Source organism: Gopherus evgoodei, chromosome 13 (genome assembly GCF_007399415.2).
Source record: "Gopherus evgoodei ecotype Sinaloan lineage chromosome 13, rGopEvg1_v1.p, whole genome shotgun sequence".
In the NCBI taxonomy this organism is placed as follows: domain Eukaryota; kingdom Metazoa; phylum Chordata; order Testudines; family Testudinidae; genus Gopherus; species Gopherus evgoodei.
In genome coordinates, this window is record NC_044334.1 from 17,572,067 (window position 1) to 17,596,482 (window position 24,416).

Here is a 24,416-nt window from a genome sequence, read left to right on the forward strand (position 1 = left end):
GATTCAGGAAATATTTTTTGACAAACAGATTCCTTACTTAATACTGAACTTGAGTAAGAATTCATTTAAACTACAATACAGAAACTTATTTCCTGCATTCCTCAGAAGCAATGCAAAGGCTTGGAGGAGTCAGGGGTAACAAGGAGCTGAGGGAGAGGGAAGTAATTGCTGGGAAAGAGCCTGGGAGGTTGTTGGATGTGGGTGTGAGAAGTATGGAATGTGGTTTTTTTGGGGAGGAGGGGCACAGGGACTGTTAGGGAGTTGGGGAGCCTCCCCCATGCAGACCCTGGCTGACCTCTAACCCGGGGTAGCCAACTTATGGCACGCGACCTGATTTTCATGGCACTCACACTGCCTGGGTCTTGGCCACCTGTCTGGGGGGGCTCTGCATTTTAAGTGAATTTTAAATGAAGCTTCCTAAACATTTTTAAAACCTTATTTACTTTACATACAACAATAGTTTAGTTATATATTATAGACTTATAGAAAGAGACCTAAAACATTAAAATGTATTACTGGCACACGAAACCTTAAATCTGAGTGAATAAATGAAGACTCAGCACACCACTTCTGAAAGGTTGCCGACCCCTGCTCTAACCTCTCCCAATCAGTCAGGCACATCTCTGCCCCATGTGTCCTTGCACCCCTCAACTCCTGTCCCCATGCGTACCTGCACCCCCACTTCCATTCAAACCCTGCTTCAGTCTGCCCTCCCACTAGCCCATCTGATCCCCAGTCTATGTGACTCCCCAGCAGCCCTGTGTGCCCCGCTCTGTCTGCCCCTCCCCCTGTATCCCATGCTTCCTCACCTGGCCCCGCAGACGGGGTGCTGTGAAGAATGCAGCCTCAGCTTTCCCCCTTTCGGCTGCTGACCGCTACACCCAGTGAGGGGTGAGCTGGTTGCCTCTGTTCTGGTGCAACAGCAGTGCATGGTGGTGGTGTCTGCTGCTTGCCTATCTGCCTGTGTAAATTCCCAAAACACTAGAACTTGATTAAATAAACACAGCTTTCCATAAATCAAACCTGACTCTGGAAAGTGTGTTAACACTTATTAGGAGCCTGGATGCCTCTAGACATTGCTAATGAGTGTCACAGCCTTTTGCCTGTAGGTAACCAGTCTGAAGCCAGTTAACTCAGTACGAATTAAAAGTTGTTCCCAACTAATGGATGTTTGGTTCCTATATGAGATGAGACTGGTGGGTCTCCATTCCATTTCCCACATCACAAACTCATTGTCATGCTTTGCACTAACTGGCAGACTCGGCAGAGAAGCCAACACTAAATGGGCTGTGGAGACTGAACTACTCCTATTGGTCACTGAGGAAGTTGCCTGCTGTTACCTTGTAGATAAACTGATGACTTCATACACCGTTGCTGCTTTTCACCAGAAAGAAATTCACACCATTTTTAAAGACAGTTTAGATATATGCAGATAGCTCCATATATGCAAAATAGCTCATTAAATAATTTGCATAAATATCACACATGAAGTTGTACAGAATTTGGCAGCAAAACTGTACCTGAACCCAGAACACAGAAACTGGCTGCTATTGCTTAAGAAACTCTGCTTCTAAGGATAAAGCAGAAATTGGCAACATTAAGATAGCTTAAGAAGCAGCAAGGGTGACAGGGGAAGGAAAAGGAGAGAATTGTATCCTGTTTCCTCAGTTTTTAAAAAGTGCTTAGTTCACATGATTGTCCTTTGTGTTCGAAAAAATTACCTTTCACGGGCAATCGTGTCCCCAGGCTGCAGTTTGACTTTGTAGCCCGCAACTGGTCACTCTGCAGGTTGATAGTTTTTCATGATAAACCATGCATACTCTCACAGATATACTCCGCAGGAGAAACAAATTTTATCTGGTAATCTTATGTAGCACAATATAAAATATTTTAATGCCAGTAATTTCAGCAAAGGGAGAGGTAGAACAGCTCATTTCACAATTGTAAATACTATAATTATGCATCAGAATGCCCTAACATATTCCTTTTATCTAAATGAGGAGGCAACATGGCTGCCAATCAAAGAAACTTCTCATTGTTTGCTTTGGCTGTAACTCTAATTTTCTTATCAGGTGTCTATCCTTTGTTTGGGGCATGTTGGGGGCAGGGGATGGAGGTTTGACAGGCAAGCAAAGTGTTGCTGACAATTAGTTTAATAGAATAGGAACTTGTATACCTGAGAAAGTTACATCCATTTAGCTTAATCAGTTTTTAAACTTGGTTAGTTAAGCTGGTACAAACCCCTTTAACTGAAATAAGCATTCAGTGGTTTGCACCAGTTTAACTGACACCTTAAGCTAAACCTTTGCAACTTTCTCATGTGGGCAAGGTCAAAATAGTTTAGTCTCCTAGTTCTCTAATCTTAGAGCCTTGAAGATCCGTTTTTTGTTTAATTTTTTAACAGAAGTTTGTTTGCTGCCTGTGCTTCCCAAAATATGTGGGTTATCTCTGAAACTTACATGCAGTTTGGCAGAGTAAAGGACAGATGCAAGCACACCCCTCTGAAGAAGAGCCACCGTTTTTAGAGTTACAGCTCATGTGTCTTATGTGCTTTATGGGACTTGGATCTGGAAAGAATGCAAGTTGGGTGCCATCCTACTGTACTTGAGCCTTGCTGCCTGTAGGACGTTATTGGGATCACATCAGCATTTCAATAAGAATAAAATAAATATTTTTTTTTAAATTACCCTGAAACAAATCATCATAAACAAACACAAATAAACAGCGCTACCCTAAGCAGCGTATTTACCCCAATAACAGGAATATCAGAAACTTCACAAAACCTATTATGGGCTTTGCTGTTGCTATCATTTTTATGTGAAAGGCACTCAAATACTATGATGACGGGTAATAACTCAAAATACCTTGGATAGATAAGATGGATAAGTCCCTCTAGTTTTCCCTTTTATGTTTGTACATATCATGAAGATACAGTATAACTATTCCACCAATGTGGGAAACTGCTCAAATGTCCAAATCTAATACTCTTGGTTAGCGTTTACAGAGTGGTTATGACATCATTGCCCTCCTTTCCACTGGGATGCTGATGATTTTGACATGTGGCAGCATTTTTAATTTTTAAAAAAGTTTAGACATCTTTCAGTTGCTACATGAAGTTTTGTTTGACTGTATAATCCTTTGTTACTCTTGTTTGTTTTTGTTGAATTTTGCTGCTTGAATTTCCACTGTGTCCACTTCCTATTCAGTTTCCTCCAGCTAATCCTTATTGGCTTCATTGGCCTCACGGGAGGCTGCAAGTTAAAAAATGTTCTCTGCAAAGGTTATTATAACTGTTTGATAGTATGGTGGAATGGAGGGAGTCTAGTGCTTACAGCAGGGATGCAGGCAGGGCAGTGCGGATTGGGAGCCAGGGCTGTTTGTTTCCTAAATTCTGTTCCCAGCTCTGCCAGTGATTTGGGTGACCTTGGGAGAGGATACAAAAACTAGGATTATTGTCTTTGAAAGGAGAGGTGTTAGGGGACCTTAACTGGAGTATTTAAGATTGAATTGGTTAGTTCCTAATATTTGTATCCCAATGGTGTGCTTTGTTATTGTGGTGATAGAAGCCATATAAATAACTCTAAGCCTCTGGGTGTTACAGGATTGTATATATTTAAAGCAGGATTTAAATTGAACTAGATCATATGAACAATAATATTTGTTGTTAAGCTGAAGTAGGGGGAAATCAAATCTCTTGCTTCAGGTCATCAGTTTGATAGGGGTCAGAAAGAAGTTCTTTCCCAAGCTTTACATGATTGGCCAGGTGCATTGTGGAGGAGGTTATCTTCATTTGAAGCATTAGGCTATTGCAGAGGCAGGGTATGATTTGTTCTGTATGAGAGATCCTATATTCCTGTGAGGTTTTTAATCTGGGTAGGATGTAGTTTCTGTTATGATGTTGGATGTTTTATACTTTCTAGTCATCTGTATTTGTTATATGCTGATTAGAACTTTTAGAAGAAGAAAATTGCTACTTGACTAACCAGAACATTTGAGGTTCAGTTGACAGTACTGTATTCTCAGGAACATGGGTCCATCTCAGTGTGTGTGTTTTTCTTTCTCTGTGTCCAGGAAAGCCAATATTTTCAGTTGATATTCACCCAGATGGGACCAAGTTTGCAACTGGAGGACAAGGTATGTTTGCACACTAATGGACGAAAGAGATCTGGGCCATAATAATCTCACGTCCTCATCACATTTTTCTCATTTTATCCATTTATTTTAAACTCATAATTTAGGAAAACTATCTATTCCCTGGAGATATAAGACCTGAATATGCATATTTAAAATGCTGCAGTGAATAAATTAGATTTTTATGGCAAGTTCATGCTTATTGACATGGCCATATGCTTGTTCTCTTGGGCATCACTGGAGAACAGTAGTTGTATTGTGTCTGCTGCTACTAATATTGGTATTTAATTCCACAGAATTAATTGCCAAAAATCTTCTTGTTCAGACAGGGATAAAACATGCAGTTTGGCCTTTTATATTGAGAGCTGGTGGAAATTGGGATTAAACATTTTAATAAAATTATATATATTTATACACAACATAAATATTTTATATATTAATATACACAAATAGAATTTGGTGGTGTTAGGGTTCAATTTCAGTTACACCTCTACCCCGATATAACGCTGTCCTCGGGAGCCAAAAAATCTTACCGCGTTATAGATGAAACCGTGTTATATCGAACTTGCTTTGATCTGGTGGAGCGCGCAGCCTCCCCCTCCCCCCGCCTGAGTGCTGCTTCACCGTGTTATATCTGAATTTGTGTTATATCGGGGTAGAGGTGTACTGAGTAATGAAACATCAGATAACTTGGCTCAATTAGAGTTTATTAATCAAAGATAGATCAGCCCAATACACAAAGGCAATGGTTAATATCTCATAAGTCTGGACAGAAGCTCCACAGAGTCTTCAAACCTGCTCCGAAATCGTGGGCTGACTTCTGCTTTATTTATAGCCCAGAGGGTTATGACTTTCAAGATATTACCTAAGATTCACACACCAATTCTTATCAGTTTTGAACATAGTTTTCCAGAAGTCACCAAACCTTATAGGCATCTTATACTAGCTATACTGGGTACAGGATGCATGCTGGGTAGGTATCAACAAGAGTATCCATTTTATACTGCCACTCTGATATATTTCCATACTTCGCATTCTGTACCTTAGTACATTTTGTTCCTGACAGTACCTACATGTACCAAGAAGAGGCTTGACTTAACTACAAAGGATGCTGGAAGTATGGATTGTACATTTTGTCCTTGCATAATTATACTGGATTTTGAGAAAAGCTTAATATTAATACACTTCATAGTTATGCAAAACATTAATACAATATATCATATTAAGTATAATGTTGGTGTTGTGTGTAAAACTGCTATTGTATATAATACTGGCTAACAATAGTTTAAATGCCCCCTTTCCTTGAACCTAAATTTAATTTTTGTGTACAGGACAAATCACAGTCAAAATATTACTGTTATATACAGTATGACTTTTACTATTTCTGAATAATTACATGTGATCATCGTAATAGCTTTGTGATAAATGAAAGCACAGCACAGTTTGAGTATCAGCAAATGAATGTGAACTCTAAAAGTATATCTTTGTGTTAAAAGATTTCTAGGGCACCTATTGTTACAGTATCAGAGAGCCAATATTTTCTATGAAATTGAAGATGAGTTCAGACAAATTTTTGTTTTCTATAAAATATTGATTTCTTCTTTGTCTTTAGGACAGGATTCTGGGAAGGTGGTGATTTGGAGTATGGCTCCTGTCCTCAAAGAGGAAGATGAAAAGAATGAAAATATTCCCAAGATGCTTTGTCAGATGGACAATCACTTAGGTAACATAGAAGGGTTCTCTGTAGGTTTTGAGCCTTGGCAGATTACCTGTTAGTACATCTGTTTGTAATTTAAAAATATAAGTCTCTGTTCAGCAGTAAAGAATATGTGATGTTTTGCAGAGGGTCTCAGACCTCAGCTACCATGTCTTCTTTAGATGTTCAGCAGAAAACCTCATCAAGCTATAGAATATGTTTTGGACAGTTCTTCAGATACATCTGGAAATCCCTTGCACTTGAGTCTCTTCCATCTAATTTGGTGGGGCCAAAAAATAATTTGTAGAACAAATTTTTGAAAACCAGTAGGATTACAGAGAAGGGCAGGAGAAGGAATGAAGAGAGAGGAGATGCCATATAAAATATATTGATTGTAGTCTTAAGATCTTGTGTACCATGCATGCAAAACGTTTGAAATGAGCTCATCTGAATAAGATGCTCCTTGCTTTTCTTGAAAATTGTACCATTTCCAGGTTGCACTTGTAATTTAATACAATTTCATTTATCACAATTTCCTTAGTCAGCTACTGTTTCCCCTTTAAACCATATTTTTGTTAATTTTTTTTAGACAGTATAGGTTGTTGTTGAAACTTAGATAAGTTATTCAACTGGCATTGAAAGATAAGTGCCAATCCATTTATCTAAAGCAGATAGAGTAACTGCTTTGAGTGGAGTGAGCATATTTAACAAATTCCAAGCATCTCCTGCCAAACTCGGTTTAAAATGAAATCTGCTGTCATTATGGAACCATTTTTTTCTTGTTGTTGGCTTTTCATCTTATAAACTTTTTTCTTCTTCCATTTTCTAGCCTGTGTGAACTGTGTGCGGTGGTCAAACAATGGGGTTTATTTGGCTTCAGGGGGCGATGACAAACTGATCATGGTGTGGAAACGAGCTGCGTAAGCATGTTTTTCCTGTTCAACTTGTATTTTAATTTTAGCAGGTATCTGTCTATTTTCACAAAATTTCCTCCAGCGCCAGCTCCTTGCTTTAAGAGCTTGCAGGGAGAAAGTCACAGTTGCAGATCAATACACTGGAAGTTTATTCTGATAACCTGTGTCTTGAACAATAGTCTGTTTCCATAAGTGTGTTCTCTCTTGTGTGTAGGAGGTGAGCCATTTTCTCCATGGGTTTTAGACAGCTTCATTATTAGACTCTTCAAAGAGATATTTTACATATTAGCATTATCAACTTGCTTCAGGAAGTATAGTAGTATAGAGTATATTTATGTAGCTTTTAAAGGTATTATACGTTTCACTTTCATATAAAACAGTATTGCTATTTTCGTCTCATTCTCCATTGTGATAATATCTGAGCAGAAAATAGACTTGTACAGCTATACTATATTCTAAAACAAACCGTTAATGAGTAACTTGTTGAGGTGATTTCTGTTAATAACTCGTCTGGTCCTGTTTTAACTAGGTACATTGGACCTAGCACTGTGTTTGGTTCCAGTAGTAAACTTGCTAATGTAGAACAGTGGAGATGTGTTTCAATTCTCAGAAGCCATTCAGGGGGTAAGTGAAAAGGTGTAGAATAAATCTGAACAGAGCATGTTGAAAAAATATTTTGTATTCATTAACATGATACTTTGCTTGTTCACAATATAATCAGTTGGTCATAGAACTCCTCACTATACAGCTAATCACTAACTATTAAAACTGGTTATGAGGAGATAACATCAAGTGTCAGGAGCCTTAAAAGGGGGGAGAAAAAGGTGGCTTTTATTTAAGGGAGGCAGTGTGTGTTAATGGCTAGAAGAGGGGACTGGGTGTCAGAATTCCTGGATGCTGTTCCTGACTTTACCATTGATTTGCTCTGTGATAATGAGAACATAAATTAACTGGGGCAAGTCAGTGTGTTCAGCTGTAAAATGTGGATAATACTTTTTTATTAGTAGTATTATCTTAAGCAGTGTCTTCTGTTTATTATCTTATTATAGTGGAATTATGTTATTTTGGCATGAATTATAAAAAGTTGGTTATAACAAATGACAAGCATGTGTTAATTCTGTAATTGTCCTGAGGAGCTGTGTCTTTTCCATCAGTGTTTCACAGTGGACTGTAGTAGTGAGACCTTATTTTCCATCTGGATTGGAATAATATTGTGTTGTGGTATCTCCTGCTGCTGCTTCACTAAATGCAAATCAGGTCCTTTGAACAGAGGAGATTCTGGTTCCTGTAAACACCCTGGCCATCATGTTTCTATATCTCTCTATCTTAGGTACTTATACAGCCCCCCATTAAGGCAAATAACTGCGAGTGCCTCTCAATCTTTAATGCAGTGGTCCCCAACCTTTTCCTCTTGCGGGCGCCAGAGGAAGGACTACTGCGGCGGTGGAGCACCCGCCCAGGCATTTCAGCAGCGACTCCTCTCGATGACACCGCTTTCTGTTGACAAGTGACGTCATCAAGAGGCTTCGCCGCCAAAATTCGGGAGCGATGCCTCTCGACGACACCGCTTGTCGCCGACAAGTTGTGTCGTCGGGAGCGATGCCTCTTGACAACACCGCTTGTCGCCGACAAGTTGTGTCATCGAGAGGTGTCACTCCCGAATTTCGGGGGCGATGCCTCTCAATGACATCACTTGTTGGTGACAAGATCGTCATCGAGAGGTGTCCCTGCCGAAATGCCGCTGAAATTCAGTGGCATTTTGGCGGGTGCTTTCCTGGTAGCCAGGACGCGGGCACATTAAGATGTCTCTGTGGGCACAATGGCGCCCGTAGGCACTGCCTTGGGGACCCCTGCTTTAATGTATTGATCCTCACAACACCCTTGTGAGGGAGGAAAGTGCTATCATTTCCATTTTTAATAGATGGGGAACTGAGGCAGAGAGTATGTGACTTGCCCAGGGTCACACAGGAAGTCTGTGGTGGAGCAGTGATTGGATCCCTGATCTTCCAAATCCTGGGCTTGTGCCCTAACCACTGGACTACTCTTCCTGTTTGCATAAAAGCTTTGAAGTAGAAGCAGACAAACCTGCAAGTAATGAATGTCTGTAATTAGTTTCCCTAAGATTTTAGACCAGAACGAGCACAAGCTGTCAAATAGAGGTCTTGATAACTAGTCCTGTGCCTTAACCACAAGACCACCTTTCCTCCCCTTCAGTATATTGTGACCAATTTTGAAATAATAAAAAATGCAACTTTGTCTTAACTAAAGGAGTTGAAGTGAAATATGGGGGGAAGGAAATATGTGTTTTAGGGCCAAAAACCTCTAGTGTTCTTGTGGAAATGCTGGCAGCTCAGCTGCGACACACTAACAGTATGTAGAAGGATCTCAGCACACAGCATGGGTTGCAACCTGGCAAAGTTTCTCAGATGGCAGTAAAACTGCTTCTAACTCTCTCTTTTCGTTTGGGTCCCATATTAAAGATGACACAAAGATTAGAGGAAACTGGAAAAAGAGAATTTCAGTAAAAGGAAAATTACCAGGATGGGAAATCTTATTATGGCTGAGTTTATAATCTGATTCTATATTTATTGCTTTTTGTCAAAAGCAAAATAAAAATGTATTTTATCAACTGCTAGATGGTAACAGAGCTACATATAATATAACTTGATTGTGCTTATTTAAATGATCTGTCCAGAAGTTAAAAAATAAGATTTGACTAAAGAATACCTCAAGGGGAATAGAACAATGAAAAATGGTTCTGCAGGTGAAATAGCTTATGGATTTTATTAATCATTTTGTAATTAGATATTAAATATGGAAATAATATAAATAATTTGATGTGATATAAGGGAATATTAGTTTGTGACTTAGCACAACTCCTCCTGAGTATGGCTCAGTCAAAGGAAGGCTTCCTTTTCACTCCCTTGGTTCATTTGCTTTATATGGACCATAGTAGTGATAGCTTCGCTTTGAGTCTCAAGTCAGATGGTGTTCATGTAACATACATAGCAAGTTCATCTCTGAAACAGGGGCTGCACTAATTGGTTAAATCAGTTAAATCTATCTGGCCATCAATTTGTAGCTCTAGTGCAATTTGTCACAGAGAAGACTTTTTTTTTAATAGATGTGATGGATGTGGCATGGTCTCCTCATGATGCCTGGCTGGCCTCCTGCAGTGTGGATAATACCGTTGTCATCTGGAATGCTGTCAAATTCCCAGGTGGGAACTTTTTAAATTCAGATATGTATATACAAATATAATTATCAGTGACAAAAACTGACTGCTTTTTGTGTCAATGAAAGACACTGACTATGAACAGGTAGGGTGTATTCTGGAGCAGGCACCCTGTCCTTACTATAGTGACTAATACCTTGGAATCTGCTCAGCTGTTGTCACATATGTTGAAAATGAGAAGGAGATCACACCACCGCTAGAAAGAGCTGTTGTGTTCAGATCGTGCTGCTGATTTTGCATAAACATCACCGTTACTTGTATTTTATCTTTTGGCTTGTTTTTAAAACATAAAATAAATATATATATTTCAAATCCTGAAGAAGTTCTAAGAGTGCCTTCTTTTCCTATTTTCTGCTTTTGTACCTGGTCCACATAGCAGCTATCATCTTTGGAAGCCCATCAAAGCCTCACTTTTAAATGGCTTGAAGAGTTGACGTGAGGTGATACCCTCCCAAGCTAAAAATGCTGTTATACAGTGCTCTCAGCCTCTCCTTAAACAATCTGAGAGGCAAGAGATCAGGAGTGGCAGTTGAACACTGTCCAACACGGTGGTATAGATACCATTGTCCCTAGGTTAGTGGGCCTGTCAGGCTTAAACATTACTTAATATGTAACCTGGACATAGATCATGTATACAGATGCCCCAAGTTGAAGCTATTGTGATGGTTACTGAGATCAAAGGGAGGAAGGGGTGCATATTTTAACTAGGTTCCAATTAAACTGCTGTTTTCTTTCCAGTGCTTGACAAAATTTTTGTAATAAACTGGTCTCTGCTGGTCTGGATCTATTTATCTCTTGCACAGTGACTTCCATTCATTATGCTGTCAGAATACCCTTTTTGTTTCTTGCTTCATTTGTACAGGAAGCTTAATTTGAACATAGGTTGAGCTTGATTAATACCTTGGTATTTGACCATCCAACAAAAATGTCAGGCTGCTTTTAATATGGTGCTTCAAAAGGATCCTAGCAATCTCCGCTAGACTTTTTGTCTATGGTTAAATGATCTTTTTAAGGGAATGGTAGCATCCAAGTGTTATCTCTTAATTTTTTGCTGTGCACAGAAATTCTTGCCACTCTGAAGGGACACTCTGGCTTGGTGAAGGGACTGACCTGGGATCCTGTTGGGAAATATATAGCCTCTCAGGCTGATGACCGAAGCTTGAAGGTGTGGCGGACCATGGACTGGCAGTTAGAAACCAGCATCACAAAACCATTTGATGAGGTATCTGTCACGTGTTAAGGAGTACATAGTGAACAAATTAAAAAACTCATAATACTTCTGATCTCCAAAGCCCTGCACAGATATTAGCTAATTAAACAGGACTGAAATGTTTGCTGTGTGGTTCATGCCTGCTCTTATCCCTCTTGGAGTTCCCAACTGTACAAGCGGAGCTGACGCTAGGCATAAGCAGACTAAGCAATTGCTTAGGGCCTCGAGCAGCTCAAGAGGGCCCCCTATTTGCCCGTGTGTGTGTGCACACGCGCACACAAAAATATTCGTGCTTAGGGCCCCCAATGGGCTAGTACCACCTATGTGTACAAGTTAGCTCTCTGCTTCTCCTGTGACTTTCTGTCCAGAAAGGGGGCTTCAACTATTTGGGAACATAAAATAACTGTGTTCAGACAATATGAACAAACCTTTGTGAATAGCCTGACTTAACCTAAATAATTGCACCTGCCCTCCCTTATCCTTGTAAAGAGGCACATTATGCCCAATTTCCCTCCAGCTGCAAGAGCTGGATAGAGCTGCCTATGGAGCACATCAATCCTGCTCCCCTGTTTACCATCAGGTATCCTTCCCTCTGGCAGGATACCTTCCCTCTGCCCATATAGGAGTAGATAAACAAATAAACAAAACCTAGTCCTTGTATTTATTAAAGTCCTAGCTTTGAAGAGTAATATTTGCACCTTACCAGCACTAAGTGTGTTATAGTATGACTGCCCAGGGCATTGTGTTGTGGCTTGGTATGTTGTTTTAGGGGTTGAAGGGTGAGAAGTGTCTCCAGACAATTGAGATAAAGCAAACAATAGATGGGGGTGCTATTTCCCAGTTTTTCATTGCACTGATGCTTTTGTAGTTTTAATTTGAATAGAGTTCACATGCAAAATACTGTAGTCTTAGTTTTATCAAATATTTTTGAAGATTAATCACAGTCAGTGATCTTTTCAGGTGCTAATAGCTTTATGAATTGCAGACATAGTAAGTTTGTCTATTAGCCTCTGAGCAGGATGCAAATGTAATGTAGTGACTTTGACTAGACTTGCATATCTGCTGGAAAAACATGGAGGAGAGTAAATGTGTGTGGGGGGTTCCCTTTGCGCTAAATGTATAGTGATGTGGCTAGCAATGTTCTTCATAGTCATTCATTTGCATTCAGCTGTTTAGAGTCTGTAAGGTAGTGCGTTGCAAACTTGGAGCTCATAATTTTTAACCGGTGTGTTGCAGCCATGTCACTAACCAGGATGATGAATATTTGGTGTACAGTATTCTATAGAATTCTGCATTCTTGCAGATTATAAAGAAGGGTATTTTCAGGTGTTCTTTCCATTTAAAAAATTGTCCTGGAGAGCCTCTTTTCAATATCAGTCCCCAGTTTTGCATCTATTCTGACAATAACCAGATCCTCTTATTCACTGTCTAGCTCTTAGGTTACAGCTTCAGAACTTAGATTGGACCAACCATGTGGATAGGGATGAAGCTCTGAGAATTTAGTGTATTGAAATGTTTTACTGCTGAAATTGTGTTACACTCCTGAAAGAAACAAGAAATCACTTATTCAGTTTGTAAAATCTAACTTTCCTTTTTCTGAACCCTCAAAAGTTGTCATAAATGCTCTCTGATCAATCAATCTAGACCCCTTTAAAGGCCTAGTATGTTGGTTTTTTTCCTCAGTGTGGAGGGACAACACATGTTCTGCGTCTCAGCTGGTCACCTGATGGACACTATCTGGTTTCTGCTCATGCCATGAATAATTCTGGACCTACGGCTCAGATCATTGAGAGAGATGGATGGAAAACCAACATGGATTTTGTAGGGCACCGCAAGGCAGTGACAGTGGTGGTGAGTAAATTTAAAGAGTAAGGTCTCCTTAAAGTATAGGTTTTAGAAAATATGCTCTCTTGATATTTTATGTGCAACATAGGGAAACAGCTGATATAGATAGATGTAAATATGATAAGTTATTAATTGATACATAGATGTTTAAAAATCTGTCAGTTTAAGGTAAGTGTAGACTTTCACTTGTACAACTTTTTTCATTTCACGGATTTGGAAGCAGGCCTGCTGACAGCAATTCCGGGCCCCAGAGCAGAACAGTCAGTGGGCCTCCTAGAAAGGGATGGCTCGGCGTGGCGTTGCCACATGGGCGTGGAGCTGGACCACGTGCAGCGGCTGGGGCATGCACGCACAAGCCGGGCCCAGCGAGCTGCTGGCTGCGCTCTTCCGGCCAGGGCCGCATTAACCTTTTGTGGGTCCGGCATCAAACATACTTGCGGACCCCCCATGGGGGCAATGTAGCATGGCACCAGGAGGTCAGTACCCAGAGCAAGGGGCTGGCTGGGGGAATGGGGCATGGCATGGCAGGGCCAAACTCCACCAGAGAGGTCCTTTGGGGCCATCTGCCTGTCTCAAGTCAGGAGGAGGGTTGGGCGTGGGGCTAGCAACTCCACCTCGTAAAAAATCAACCTGCTACAGAAATGCCAACAATAGAGACAACAGAGACTTTTACCCTGGAAAAAGAATGGTCTTCAACTCGAAGATGCATGACGCTGGGTGGTAAAAGCCATGAGGAAGCCACTAAGCCGATTACCCTTCTTGCAACCAGGAGGATTACCATAGGCACATGGAACGTGCAAAAAAATGGGCTATACCTGGAACCAGCTAGAGCGAATGGCCCAGGATAGAGGACTCTGGAGATCTGTGGTTGGTGGCCCATACCCCGATTGGGGTGACGGGCATGAGTGAGTGGGTGATGGCGGGTCCAGCCCCGCTCCACCCAACCCAGTGCAAGGGCACTGTTTACAGACCAGCAGCTGCCAGACTGACACTGGCCCACCTGTATGCCCCTTCCCTCGGGCCGTGCCACACAGCCCCCGCACCCAGCATCCCCTTGCCCAGATAATCCCCCCACAATCTCTCCCACCACAAATGCACAGTACCCTGCACACCACTACCCCTGCTCAGAGGCCCCCCCCCATCCACAACCCCACCACAACTGCCCAGCACCCCACACATAACCCCCGCTCCCTAGCACCCCAACACACTCAGATCTGGGCCATAGTAAGAGCTGCTCACAGAACCCAGACTACTGTGTGGAGTCCTGGACCCTCCACCATGAGGGTCACCAGCAGGGAGAGGTAATGCCAGGAATAGGGTTGGGGAGGCAGGAGCTCCTGGAAGGAGGTGGGTTTACAGGCTCATGGGCCGAGCAGCAGTTGGGAAGGGGGAGAAGTGTGGGCATTTTGGAAGGGTGGGAAGCTTCAGTTTCAGATTTTGCTTCACAACCTCTATGCTTAACACCGCAAGGAGTACCTACACTGACCAGCTACATGGGGCACCAAGATGGAAACACAACTCCCCACAACACAGAGATGTGAGTCCCTGTGTCACTGCACACAGAGAATTGCTTCTTCTTGTTCACTTGAACTTAAAATAACTGCTTTCCATTAGGTCTTTGCACTATTTATATTTTCCAGAGGAAGATCTGCAGGTGTTGGTTTCATACACTTGCACCTCAGTGACATTAATAATGTCACTTGGTTAATAACACCACCTTACAAGGCCCCCTGAGTGAGGGACAGCACATAGTTGTGCTTCCTCGTGTTCATATTGGGTACTGAATTGTGACTCAATCACTATTTGGTCTCTTCCTCCCCTCCCTCTTGCTCCACAGAGGAAGTAAGCTGCACAAGCCCTTTTTCTGGTACAACTTAATTTCCCCAAACATGCTGTCTTCCCTGTACCCCCCTTCTTCTCTTTCCATGTGCAGAATTGTAAGGTGATGCCTTTCTCATCTGTTACTTCTCACTGTGGGCACAATGTAGGCAGCTCACAACGGAGCTCTTTGAAAAGGGCTGCCCACATAAAGAAGTGGAACTTCTACACTCCCCATGTATCTTTTGCTGACTTCAGTTACAGCCTCAGAGTCAATTATATTAACATTTATTCTTATTAGTACAATTGCTAGAAAACAGAAGCAGAAGAGAACTGACAAATGCCATCTTTTCCTCGTCCCCTCTCTTCTAGTTTCATATTTAACACCTTCCTCCCCTACCCAAAGAAAAGGTAGTGAAGCTAGAACTAATCTGTTTCCCTCATGCCTGCACTTTTTACTCAGGGCCAAATCTCCTTTGAAATCAGTGGGAATTGTTTGTCCTGGAACTTGTTTCCCCCTGCCCGCCCTGCAGCTTCTGCCGGGGCTCTGGGGCTTCCCTGCCCAGCGTGACTTCTACTGGGGCTCAGGGCTCCCCCCCCACTCCCCTGTGGCTTTCCCCTGCCTACCCACCCATCCGCCCGGCGGGGCTGCTTCTGCTCCCCCCCACACACTTTTTTTTTTTTAATTTCCTGCCCATGCTGCAGCAGTGGTAACTATCCCCCCCCCCGCCACCCTTTTAAATTACCTGGGCCCCTGAGCAATTGCCTCCTCCCCCCCCCCGCCCCCCAGCGTTTCTCAAATGCGACTGCAGTGGCTGCATGCAGCCACCAGGAGCTTTTCTTGAAGCCACAGCTTCCTGGGCAGTGACTTAAGGAGTTGGGGGAGGGGGCAGTGGACTCCCCCCAGGGTCACAGCAGAGGGTTGGACCCTGACCCCTTGTGGAGCCACGAACACTGGAGGAGCAGGGAGCCAGTGAGTTCCCACGTTCCCAGGGGCAGTGAAGCTCCAGCTTTGGGCTTCAACTCTGGGGTGGCAGGCGGCAGGCTTCAGTCAAGGGCTTTGGGCTCCATCCCTGGACCCCAGCCATGTGGCAGCAGGTGCTGACCCTTGGCTTACCACCACCCCCACTTCGCCCCTGTCCCCCACTGTCTCCCTGCGCACCTCCCCATCCAGGGCTTAATTTGTCCCCTGGCTTGCCAGGGTTAAGTAAGTCTGCTGTGAAAATTCATATATGTATGTTTGTTAATATCACTTTTCACAGCCTCACAACTAGCTAGTAAGTCTGCTGTGAAAAGTGATATTAACAAATATTACTTTTCACAGCAAAGTTAATTAAGTATTTTAGGAAAAATTGTCACCAAAAAAATTGTTGTGAGAACCCCTGCTCTTGGTCACTAGTTCAAATCCAGCCTATTTCAGGAGTGGCCAAAAATTTACTTTCCAAGGCCTCTTCAGTGGCTTATTTGAAATCAGTCTGGTTCCAAATGGGCTGATGTTCACATCACAAAACTAGTACAGTTTGGTATTCCTGTTGGTGCGTTTATCAGAGATGCCAAAGACTGACTTGACTATGGAGACAAAAATAGACATCTATAGAAGGTGTCCTTCCAGCTCAAGGCTGAGACACATAGGGTGGGCAGTGTGAGGAAACCTACATTGCTTTTGTGTGTGCTGAACGTATGATGGGGACATTGTTTCCTAGAGAGGTTAGCCTGACATCGTTTGTGAGCATTAAATTAACTTAACCCCCTCCCCCCCCAAAAAAACCTCCTAAAAATAATTAATTGATTGCAATATGATTGGGGTTTTTTTTCTGCCTTTCAGAAATTCAATCCAAAAATCTTCAAAAAGAAACAAAAGAATGGGAGCTCCACCAAGCCAAGCTGTCCCTACTGCTGCTGTGCTGTCGGCAGTAAGGATCGGTCCCTCTCCGTTTGGGTAAGTTTCCTTTGTTGCTTTCATTGGCTGATGTGATCGCTTGGACAACTAGGGGACTTAGCACAGAGATCAGGTGTACAGAATTAGGATCTTGCACTTAGATACAGTTTTTATTGGCCACTCTGCCTGTTATCAGGGGATTGTAGGAAAATCTGCACTGGAATTATCATGAATTGTTTTAGAAATAAGCACTGAAACATTTTTAAATATTGTATGAAAAGTTGATTATATCTTTAGCCACAATTTCTACTATAATCAGGTAAATCTCCCATTGATTTTTGTAATTTTTAAGTTTGCAGTGATTTATTCTAGACCAAGTTTTGGGGACTGAGGTCTCTGATGTTTGGGCCAGAACAGGGTAGGCAGTACAGTGTCCCAGATGAAGCTAGGTGGTGGATGCTGTCGATGCTTTCTCCCCCTCTATGAAACTAACTTAGGAAAGCAAAGGCCCTAGGGAATCCAGTTTCAAGGCCTGATGGTACATGGGGGACTAAGAGAGTCAGTGGTAGAATAGGCTGCTGTTGTCAGAGAAGAGGAGCTGGTGCCCAACTTGAGATCCACTGAGCCTGATTTGCTGAAGTTCTGAGCACTTACAGCTGCACCTGAAGTCACTAGGAGCTGTGCTTTGAACATATAAAGTGCTATAATAATGCCCCCAACCTGTAAAATTGAAAATATTACTACCAGCTCACCCTAGGGATGTATCCTGAAGATAAATCCGCTAATGATTGTGAACCACTCAGATGCTTTGGTGATGAGTGCCATAAAAATGAGGAAATTAATAATAATAATAATTTTGTCTTTAGAGCAGGGTTTGAATAGTAAGCAGTAAATAAGCATGGGGTCACACACTGAATGATAAGGAGGATGAAAAAGAGTATTGAATAGCTACCCATTCAGTGAGCATTGTTCAATCTATACACTGAATGAGGCAGGGCTCATGGCGGGGAAAAGGAATTGACTTGTCCTAACAAACCTGACCCAAGGCCACTCTCTGTATCACAGGCTATGACCTCTTGTAAGAGAAACAGTTCCTTTCTCTTATCCCATATTCAGCATACCCTACCATAGAATCTGGCTTCCCCTGAGCTTGCTCTGCAGAATGCAGGGAACATAGTTAGGACAGACTAGCTGTTGCTGGCTTGACTGATCCCCTGCCTGCTTTGTCCTGGCCTCAGTCCTCAGCTTCTGCTGTCAGCCAGTAAATGGAGGCAGGGTAGAAAGAACTTTAAAAAAAAAACAACCCAAGTTTTCAAACATCTGGTTTGGCTTTTATTTGTAAAATCTAAAGTAAAATTGTATTTTCAGATTGTAGCTGAAGATAAAAATGGTTATTCCTCCACTTTCATGTAAGATTGACTGGTTTGGAAGCTGTAATAGGGCAGCTAATCAGCTTAAACAAAATCTATGGCTTCACAATGAGGGACATATCCCAGAACACGTTAGTTGCTACCTGCAATTCCCTGTTTCCTTGCTAAGCAGCCTAAGTGTGATATTTATCCATCAATCACTTAAGAGCATAACACTAAATCTTTCTGCAAAAATACCAAATAACAGGTGTGTTGTTAGTCAAAGTACCACTTAAGTATATTCTATTATAGCTCCTAATGGGTCCAGCAGAGATTGGGATCTCGTGCTAGGCACAGCAAAGACACATAGTAAGAGAGAGTGCTTGCCCTGAGGAGCTTACAGTCTGAATAGACAAGACGGATAGATGGTGGGAGGGGAAACAGAAAAGAGGTGAAATAACTTGCTTGGAGTCACACAGCAGGTCTGTGGTAGATCCGAGATAAGAACCCAGCTTTACTGAATCCCAGGTAACCTCATTATCCGCTGAACCACACTACCTTCTCCTACTTTAGCTTTAGTTAGAGCCAGGTATTTTAGATGCTAAGTATACTGGCTGAGAATTAGAGATACTGTACTTCTTTGTTGTTTAACAAGTTATGGGAAATTCTTTTCCTTATTCAGTTCTTTATTGTCATATCAAGTTGATCCATAAATACAGGGTTGGCTACTCCTTTTCAGGAACAATTGGTAGTTTCCCTTTGTTATTGACTGGCTTTCCTTACTTACACATCGATAGTCTGAAAGTCAGCACATTACCTTGCCTTTCTCATATGTTGCCAGTGAGCAACCTCGTTTTCTCAGTTAAGGTTGGAACAGAAGCTTTCTCTGGGGTCTGGAATTACTTTACAGTTGTAGAGCTCTCTACCAATTCAACAGAGAGAGGGCTACATGGGTCAGAAGATTCAATCTGTTTCAAAAAGTGGGGTTTGAATGTCATACAAACTTTTGAGGGAATGGATTGTGCTCTGTAGAGAAATGACTAACTCCAGGTACACTCCAGATCTTACATCATCAAGCATACAGATAGCATTCCTGGTAACAGGTTTCAGTGGTAGCCGTGATCAGGAGGTAAGATTTGGTAAATGCTATTAGATTCTGGAAGAGGATGGGATTATGAGGTTGTGCATAATATTTCTAAATTTCTGTCTCCTGTATTTTTCCATTTTAAGCTCACATGTCTGAAACGACCTTTAGTTGTCATACATGAGCTGTTTGACAAGTCTATCATGGACATCTCATGGTAAGATGGCTTTCTCTTTTGTACAAAAGCTAAAACAAAATATTGTCTACTTCTGTACCTATCTGTTCAGTGGAAGTTTTTATTCCAGTACATTGCAACACTGGTCACATTTTGAGCATAATTTGAGCACCACATCAGTATGACCTGAAGTTTTTGAAGTTGCAGCAATATCTTTGTTAACTTCATTAGTTTTGACTCAACTCTGTTATTCCATGTACCAAATAGGCCCTTAGTGTCTCTAGAACAGATGAAAATGTATTACATAAAAATTCAAATTTAAATAGACTCATAGACTTTAAGGTCTGAAGGGACCATTATGATCATCTAGTCCGACCTCCTGCAAAAAGCAGGCCACAGAATCCTACCCATCCACTTCTATAACAAACCCCTAACCTATGTCTGAGTTATTGAAGTCTTCAAATTGTGGTTTGAAGACCTCATGCTGCAGAGAATCCTCCAGCAAGTGACCCATGCCCCACGCTGCAGAGGAAGGTGAAAAACCTCCAGGACCTCTGCCAATCTGCCCCGGAGGAAAATTCTTTCCCAACCCCAAATATGGCGATCAGTTAAACCCTGAGCATGTGGGCAAGACTCACCGGCCGGCACCCAGGAAAGAATTCTCTGCAGTAACTCAGATCCCATCCCATCACAGACCACTGGGCATACTTACCTGCTGATAATCAAAGATCAATTGCCAACATTAGGCTATCCCATCATACCATCCCTTCCATAAACTTATCAAGCTTAGTCTTAAAGCCAGATATGTCTTTTGCCCCCACTACTCCCCTTGGAAGGCTGTTCCAGAACATCACTCCTCTAATGGTTAGAAACCTTCTTCTAATTTCGAGTCTAAACTTCCTAGTGTCCAGTTTATACCCATTTGTTCTTGTTTCCACATTGGTACTAAGGTAAATAATTTCCCTGCTGTGTGTTTGGAGTGTGTATATATCTCCAGGCAAGGGAAGAATAGTGTCTTTGTAACTAAAGGATATAAAATATAATAATAATAATACAGTGTTATGGTGTACAAAGACATCTGTAGAATAAGTTCAGCTTGTTAGAATTTCCTCTTTTGAGCTAACTGCTACTATTTTATAAAACTTAATGGGCTTGATGGATTTTACACACATGTAACCTATATAGACTTATTCATTTACACTGATGCAAGCGAGAAGACTCCAGTACGTCATCTCAGTCCCTCTTCTCCCCTCCCAAAAAATCTACAATGGCGCCCATCTCCAAAAATTATTCCCTTTTTTTTTTAACATGAAGTTCTTTAAGTATCCACACTTGCTTATGTATCTCACCTTCCTGGTAGTTTCTCATTCAGAAAATTAAACATAGCTGCTCTATTCTTGAATAAATAATTTAGTTCTGTCAAAGGTGTGTTGCAGTGCTATGTAAGAAAGTGTGCATTCCTTTGTGGCAGAGTGTAGCGGAAGGATCAAGTTAGGAGAGTTTCAAATCACGAGGCAAGTATCAAACAGAAAATAATGAAATTATAAAGTACTATAACACACCTCACCAATCACAGCATAGAACATAGCAACCTTCCAAGCAGCTGTGTTTTTCCAGAGGGTTTGGAGTCTAGTGTGGGTTTTGTCCAGAGTTCTGTATTGTGTGGGACATCATGCTTTTCAGCTATCTTCCAGCCCAGGTCCCTCTTCCCTGTCCTACTGCAAGAAGCCTTAGAGTTGCCAGGTGTCGGGTTTTCGACTGGCACGTCCAGTTGAAAAGAGACCATGACGGCTCTGGTCAGCAGCGCAGTTGGGCTAAGGCAGGCTCCCAGAAGTGGCAATATGTCCCTATGGCCCCTAGGCACAGGGGTCAGGGAAGCTCTGCGTGCTGGCCCTGCCCTGAGCGCCGGCTGTGCAGCTCCCATTGGCTAGGAAGAGCAGCCAGTGGGAGCCTTGGGGGCTGCGCAGGCACTTTGCAGAGCTGCCTGGATGTCCCTCTGCCGAGGGGCCGGACATGCCAGCTCCTTCCGGGAGCAGGGCGGAGCCATGGCAGGCAGGGATCCTGCCTTAGCCCCGCTGCACTGCCAGCCGGGAGACGCCTGAGGTAAGCGCCTGGGTAAGAGCCGTCTCCCGCACCCAAACTCTCACCTGAAGCTGGACCCCCAACCCTCTGCACCAGTCCTGAGCTCCCTCCTGCCCCCCAGAGCCCGCACCCCCAGCCAGAGCACTCACCCCCTCCTGCACTCCACCCCTCTGCGCCAGCCTGGAGCTGCCTCCCATACCCGAACCCATCATTTCTGGCCCCACCCCAAAGTCTGCACCAACTGGAGCCCTCACCCCCTTCCGCACCCCAACTCCCTACCCCAGGCCAGTGAAAGTGAGTGAGGTTGGGGGAGAGTGAGCAGCGGGGGGAGGGGAACTGAGGTGAGTGGGGGTGTGGTCTCAGAGAAGGGGTGAGGCCTCGGGGAAGGGCACGGAGCAGGAGTATTTCGTTTTGTGCAATTAGAAAGTTGGCAACTCAAAGAAGCCTGCAGTGACCATTGCATGAGCACTGACTCTTCCCTTACTCCAGTGGTAGTACTAGCACTACAGAGCAGGACTGCAGCATGTCTTGCTGTATGGTGACAAGGCACTGGGGAAAAAAAACCCTATTTAGCCACACTCACATTCTCCCTGCTGCCCGATGTTGTGTCTTGGGAATGACCTGCATTCGGCAGCTCCATTATGTATGCTGACAACCCTGCCTCCCTGCTGTCATTCATCCTGTCCACCGTGGGCTGCCCTGGTGCCACAGCTGAGCTAGGGAGACGCTTGCAATTCTCCCCTGTTAGACTTGAGCCAGCATCTAGCTGTCTGTTAGAGAGAGGTCAAGATGGCAGCAGCCCCCAGCAGCCCCAGCCCTCTCTGCACCAGGCAGTAAGAGGTGTGTGGTGGTGGGGGGAGCTGAAGGGGTGAGGAAAGGGGCGGGGGCAGAATGGAAGAGGCTGTCCCAGGTTCCTTCACTCAGGCTCCCTCCACTGCTGGACAGCATCACAAGTCTCTAGGCTGTCATTGCACCCAGCCCCCCCCCCCCCCCAACTCCAACACCTTCCTCCCCGCCCCCCGCCCTCACTCTCTTCTCTCCATAACAAACTCTCCTCCTGCCTCTGGCTCCCTCCCTGGTGGCTACTAGCTATCTTCAGTCATCTTTGTCTCCCCCTGCTGATGCCCAGGCAGCATGAAGGAAAGGGAAGAAGTAGCCTGACCATAAAGCAAAGGGGTAAGGAACAGACGGGCGCAGGGATAGACTGGAGGCAGCAGGCTGCAGTTATAGGAGAAGGGGGGAATGGGACTGGCTGCAGTGGGCAGTAGCAGAGGGGGATAGAAACATTGGGGGCAGAGATAGAAGGGTATATGTTAAAGGGCCATTATGGGGGGATGGTGAAGAAGAGGAGCAGCAGAGTCTGTAACCATTAGAGGGCACTCCCCTCAGAACTTGGGAGTGCTGAGATACAGAAATCCTGCTCTCAGCAGTATCTGTGAAACCCACTGGCAAAATGTATGTCATTCTTCTCTAGTGACTGGCCCCTGCAGAGAATAAGAGATTCTATTACTATCAACTACTTCATTAGCTCATAAGCTTCAAGGTCTGTGCTGTGAATCTAGAGGTTCAACCCTGCTGATGACCAATGTGGGGATCAGTATGTTTCCACATGATGGAATTTCTGATTTTTTTCAGTTCTGTTTTTTAAACCTAGAAAATTACATTTTAAAAATACATTAAAAGAATGTTAAGGTAGCAAAGTCAAGAGATACCAGAACTGAAGTTGCAAATACAATCTTAATTCAGCCTTCTTGTGTGTTATGATGCAGTCTTTAATTCCATGATCACCTGCTATATTTTCCACAGGACTCTTGCCACATTCAGTTCACAGGATAGATGTTGCTTTGGGCATGTATCAGGGTTGTATAGTGAATGAGGTGGTTGTCTTTAGAATCTGTGTCTCATGTACTGCAGAAGTTGGAAGGTGTATGGTGAATGAGGTAAGAGAAAGGTTGGTCTCATGGTTAAAGCCCTGGACAACTGGATTCTGTCTCTGCCTCTGCCACAAAGTTCTTATGTGATGCTGGACAAGTCACTTAAACTAAAACTTTCACAGATGGCCGGTATGTGTTTCCCAGTTTTCGGGTGCCCAAACTGAGACACACTGAGCCTGATTTACAGAAGTTTTGAGCACTTACAGCTGCACCTGAAGTCAATGGGAACTGTGCTTTGAACATGTAAAGTGCTATAATAATGCCCCCCCTCTGTACAATTGAAAATGTTAATACCCTAGGGATGTATTCTGAAGATAAATTCACTGATTGTGAGCTACTCAGAGGCTATGGTGATAAGTGCCATAAAAATGAGGAAATTAATAATAATAATAATTGTGTCTTCAGAGCAGGGTTTGAATAGTAAGCAGTAAATAAGCATGAGACCACACACTGAATGATGAGGATAAAAAGGAGTATTGAAGAGCTACCCCCATTCAGTGAGCACTGTCCAATCTATGCACTGAATGAGGCAGGAGGTCCTGTGGGGAAAAATAGTATGTGAACATGTAATTGAAGACTATCATAAGCATATGAACAACAGGGCTGAATTAAGGTTGGACAGGCCGCCTTAATTCTATCATAGTTCCTTCGGAATGCTTGATTTTGCAATTACAATGTTTTTTTAAAATCGTTTTTAATGCAATATACACCTCTACCCCGATATAACACGACCCAATAGAACTCCAATTCGGATATAACATGGTAAAGCAGCGCTCCAGGAGGGTGGGGCTGCGCATTCTGGTGGATCAAAGCAAGTTTGATATAACGTGGTTTCACCTATAACGCGGTAAGATTTTTTTGACTCCCGAGGACAGCGTTATATCGGGGTGGAAGTGTAATTTACACCTTGCAGTTCTGTTGAGCCTTTCATTTGAGGATATCTAACATTAGTTAAGTTTCCCACCACCCCGTAAAGTAGGTAATAAGTAGTATTCCCATAATGGAGGGTCTAGAGACCATTGGGAATTGTGTACCCATACCGATATACCTATTCTAGACGTAAA

The 24,416-nt window shown here is 43.0% G+C and overlaps 1 protein-coding gene across 1 annotated transcript in view; it reads left to right on the forward strand.

The window, feature by feature from the left end:
* Nucleotides 1-24,416, forward strand: part of LOC115660953 (protein HIRA) — a 61,812-nt gene that overhangs the window by 10,962 nt on the left and 26,434 nt on the right. The window contains exons 2-10 of the mRNA XM_030582942.1: nt 4,072-4,134; nt 5,744-5,854; nt 6,657-6,747; nt 7,271-7,365; nt 9,866-9,961; nt 11,038-11,198; nt 12,870-13,037; nt 16,675-16,788; nt 19,308-19,378. Coding sequence (XP_030438802.1) covers nt 4,072-4,134; nt 5,744-5,854; nt 6,657-6,747; nt 7,271-7,365; nt 9,866-9,961; nt 11,038-11,198; nt 12,870-13,037; nt 16,675-16,788; nt 19,308-19,378 — 970 coding nt within the window. The remainder of the gene's footprint in view (nt 1-4,071; nt 4,135-5,743; nt 5,855-6,656; nt 6,748-7,270; nt 7,366-9,865; nt 9,962-11,037; nt 11,199-12,869; nt 13,038-16,674; nt 16,789-19,307; nt 19,379-24,416) is intronic.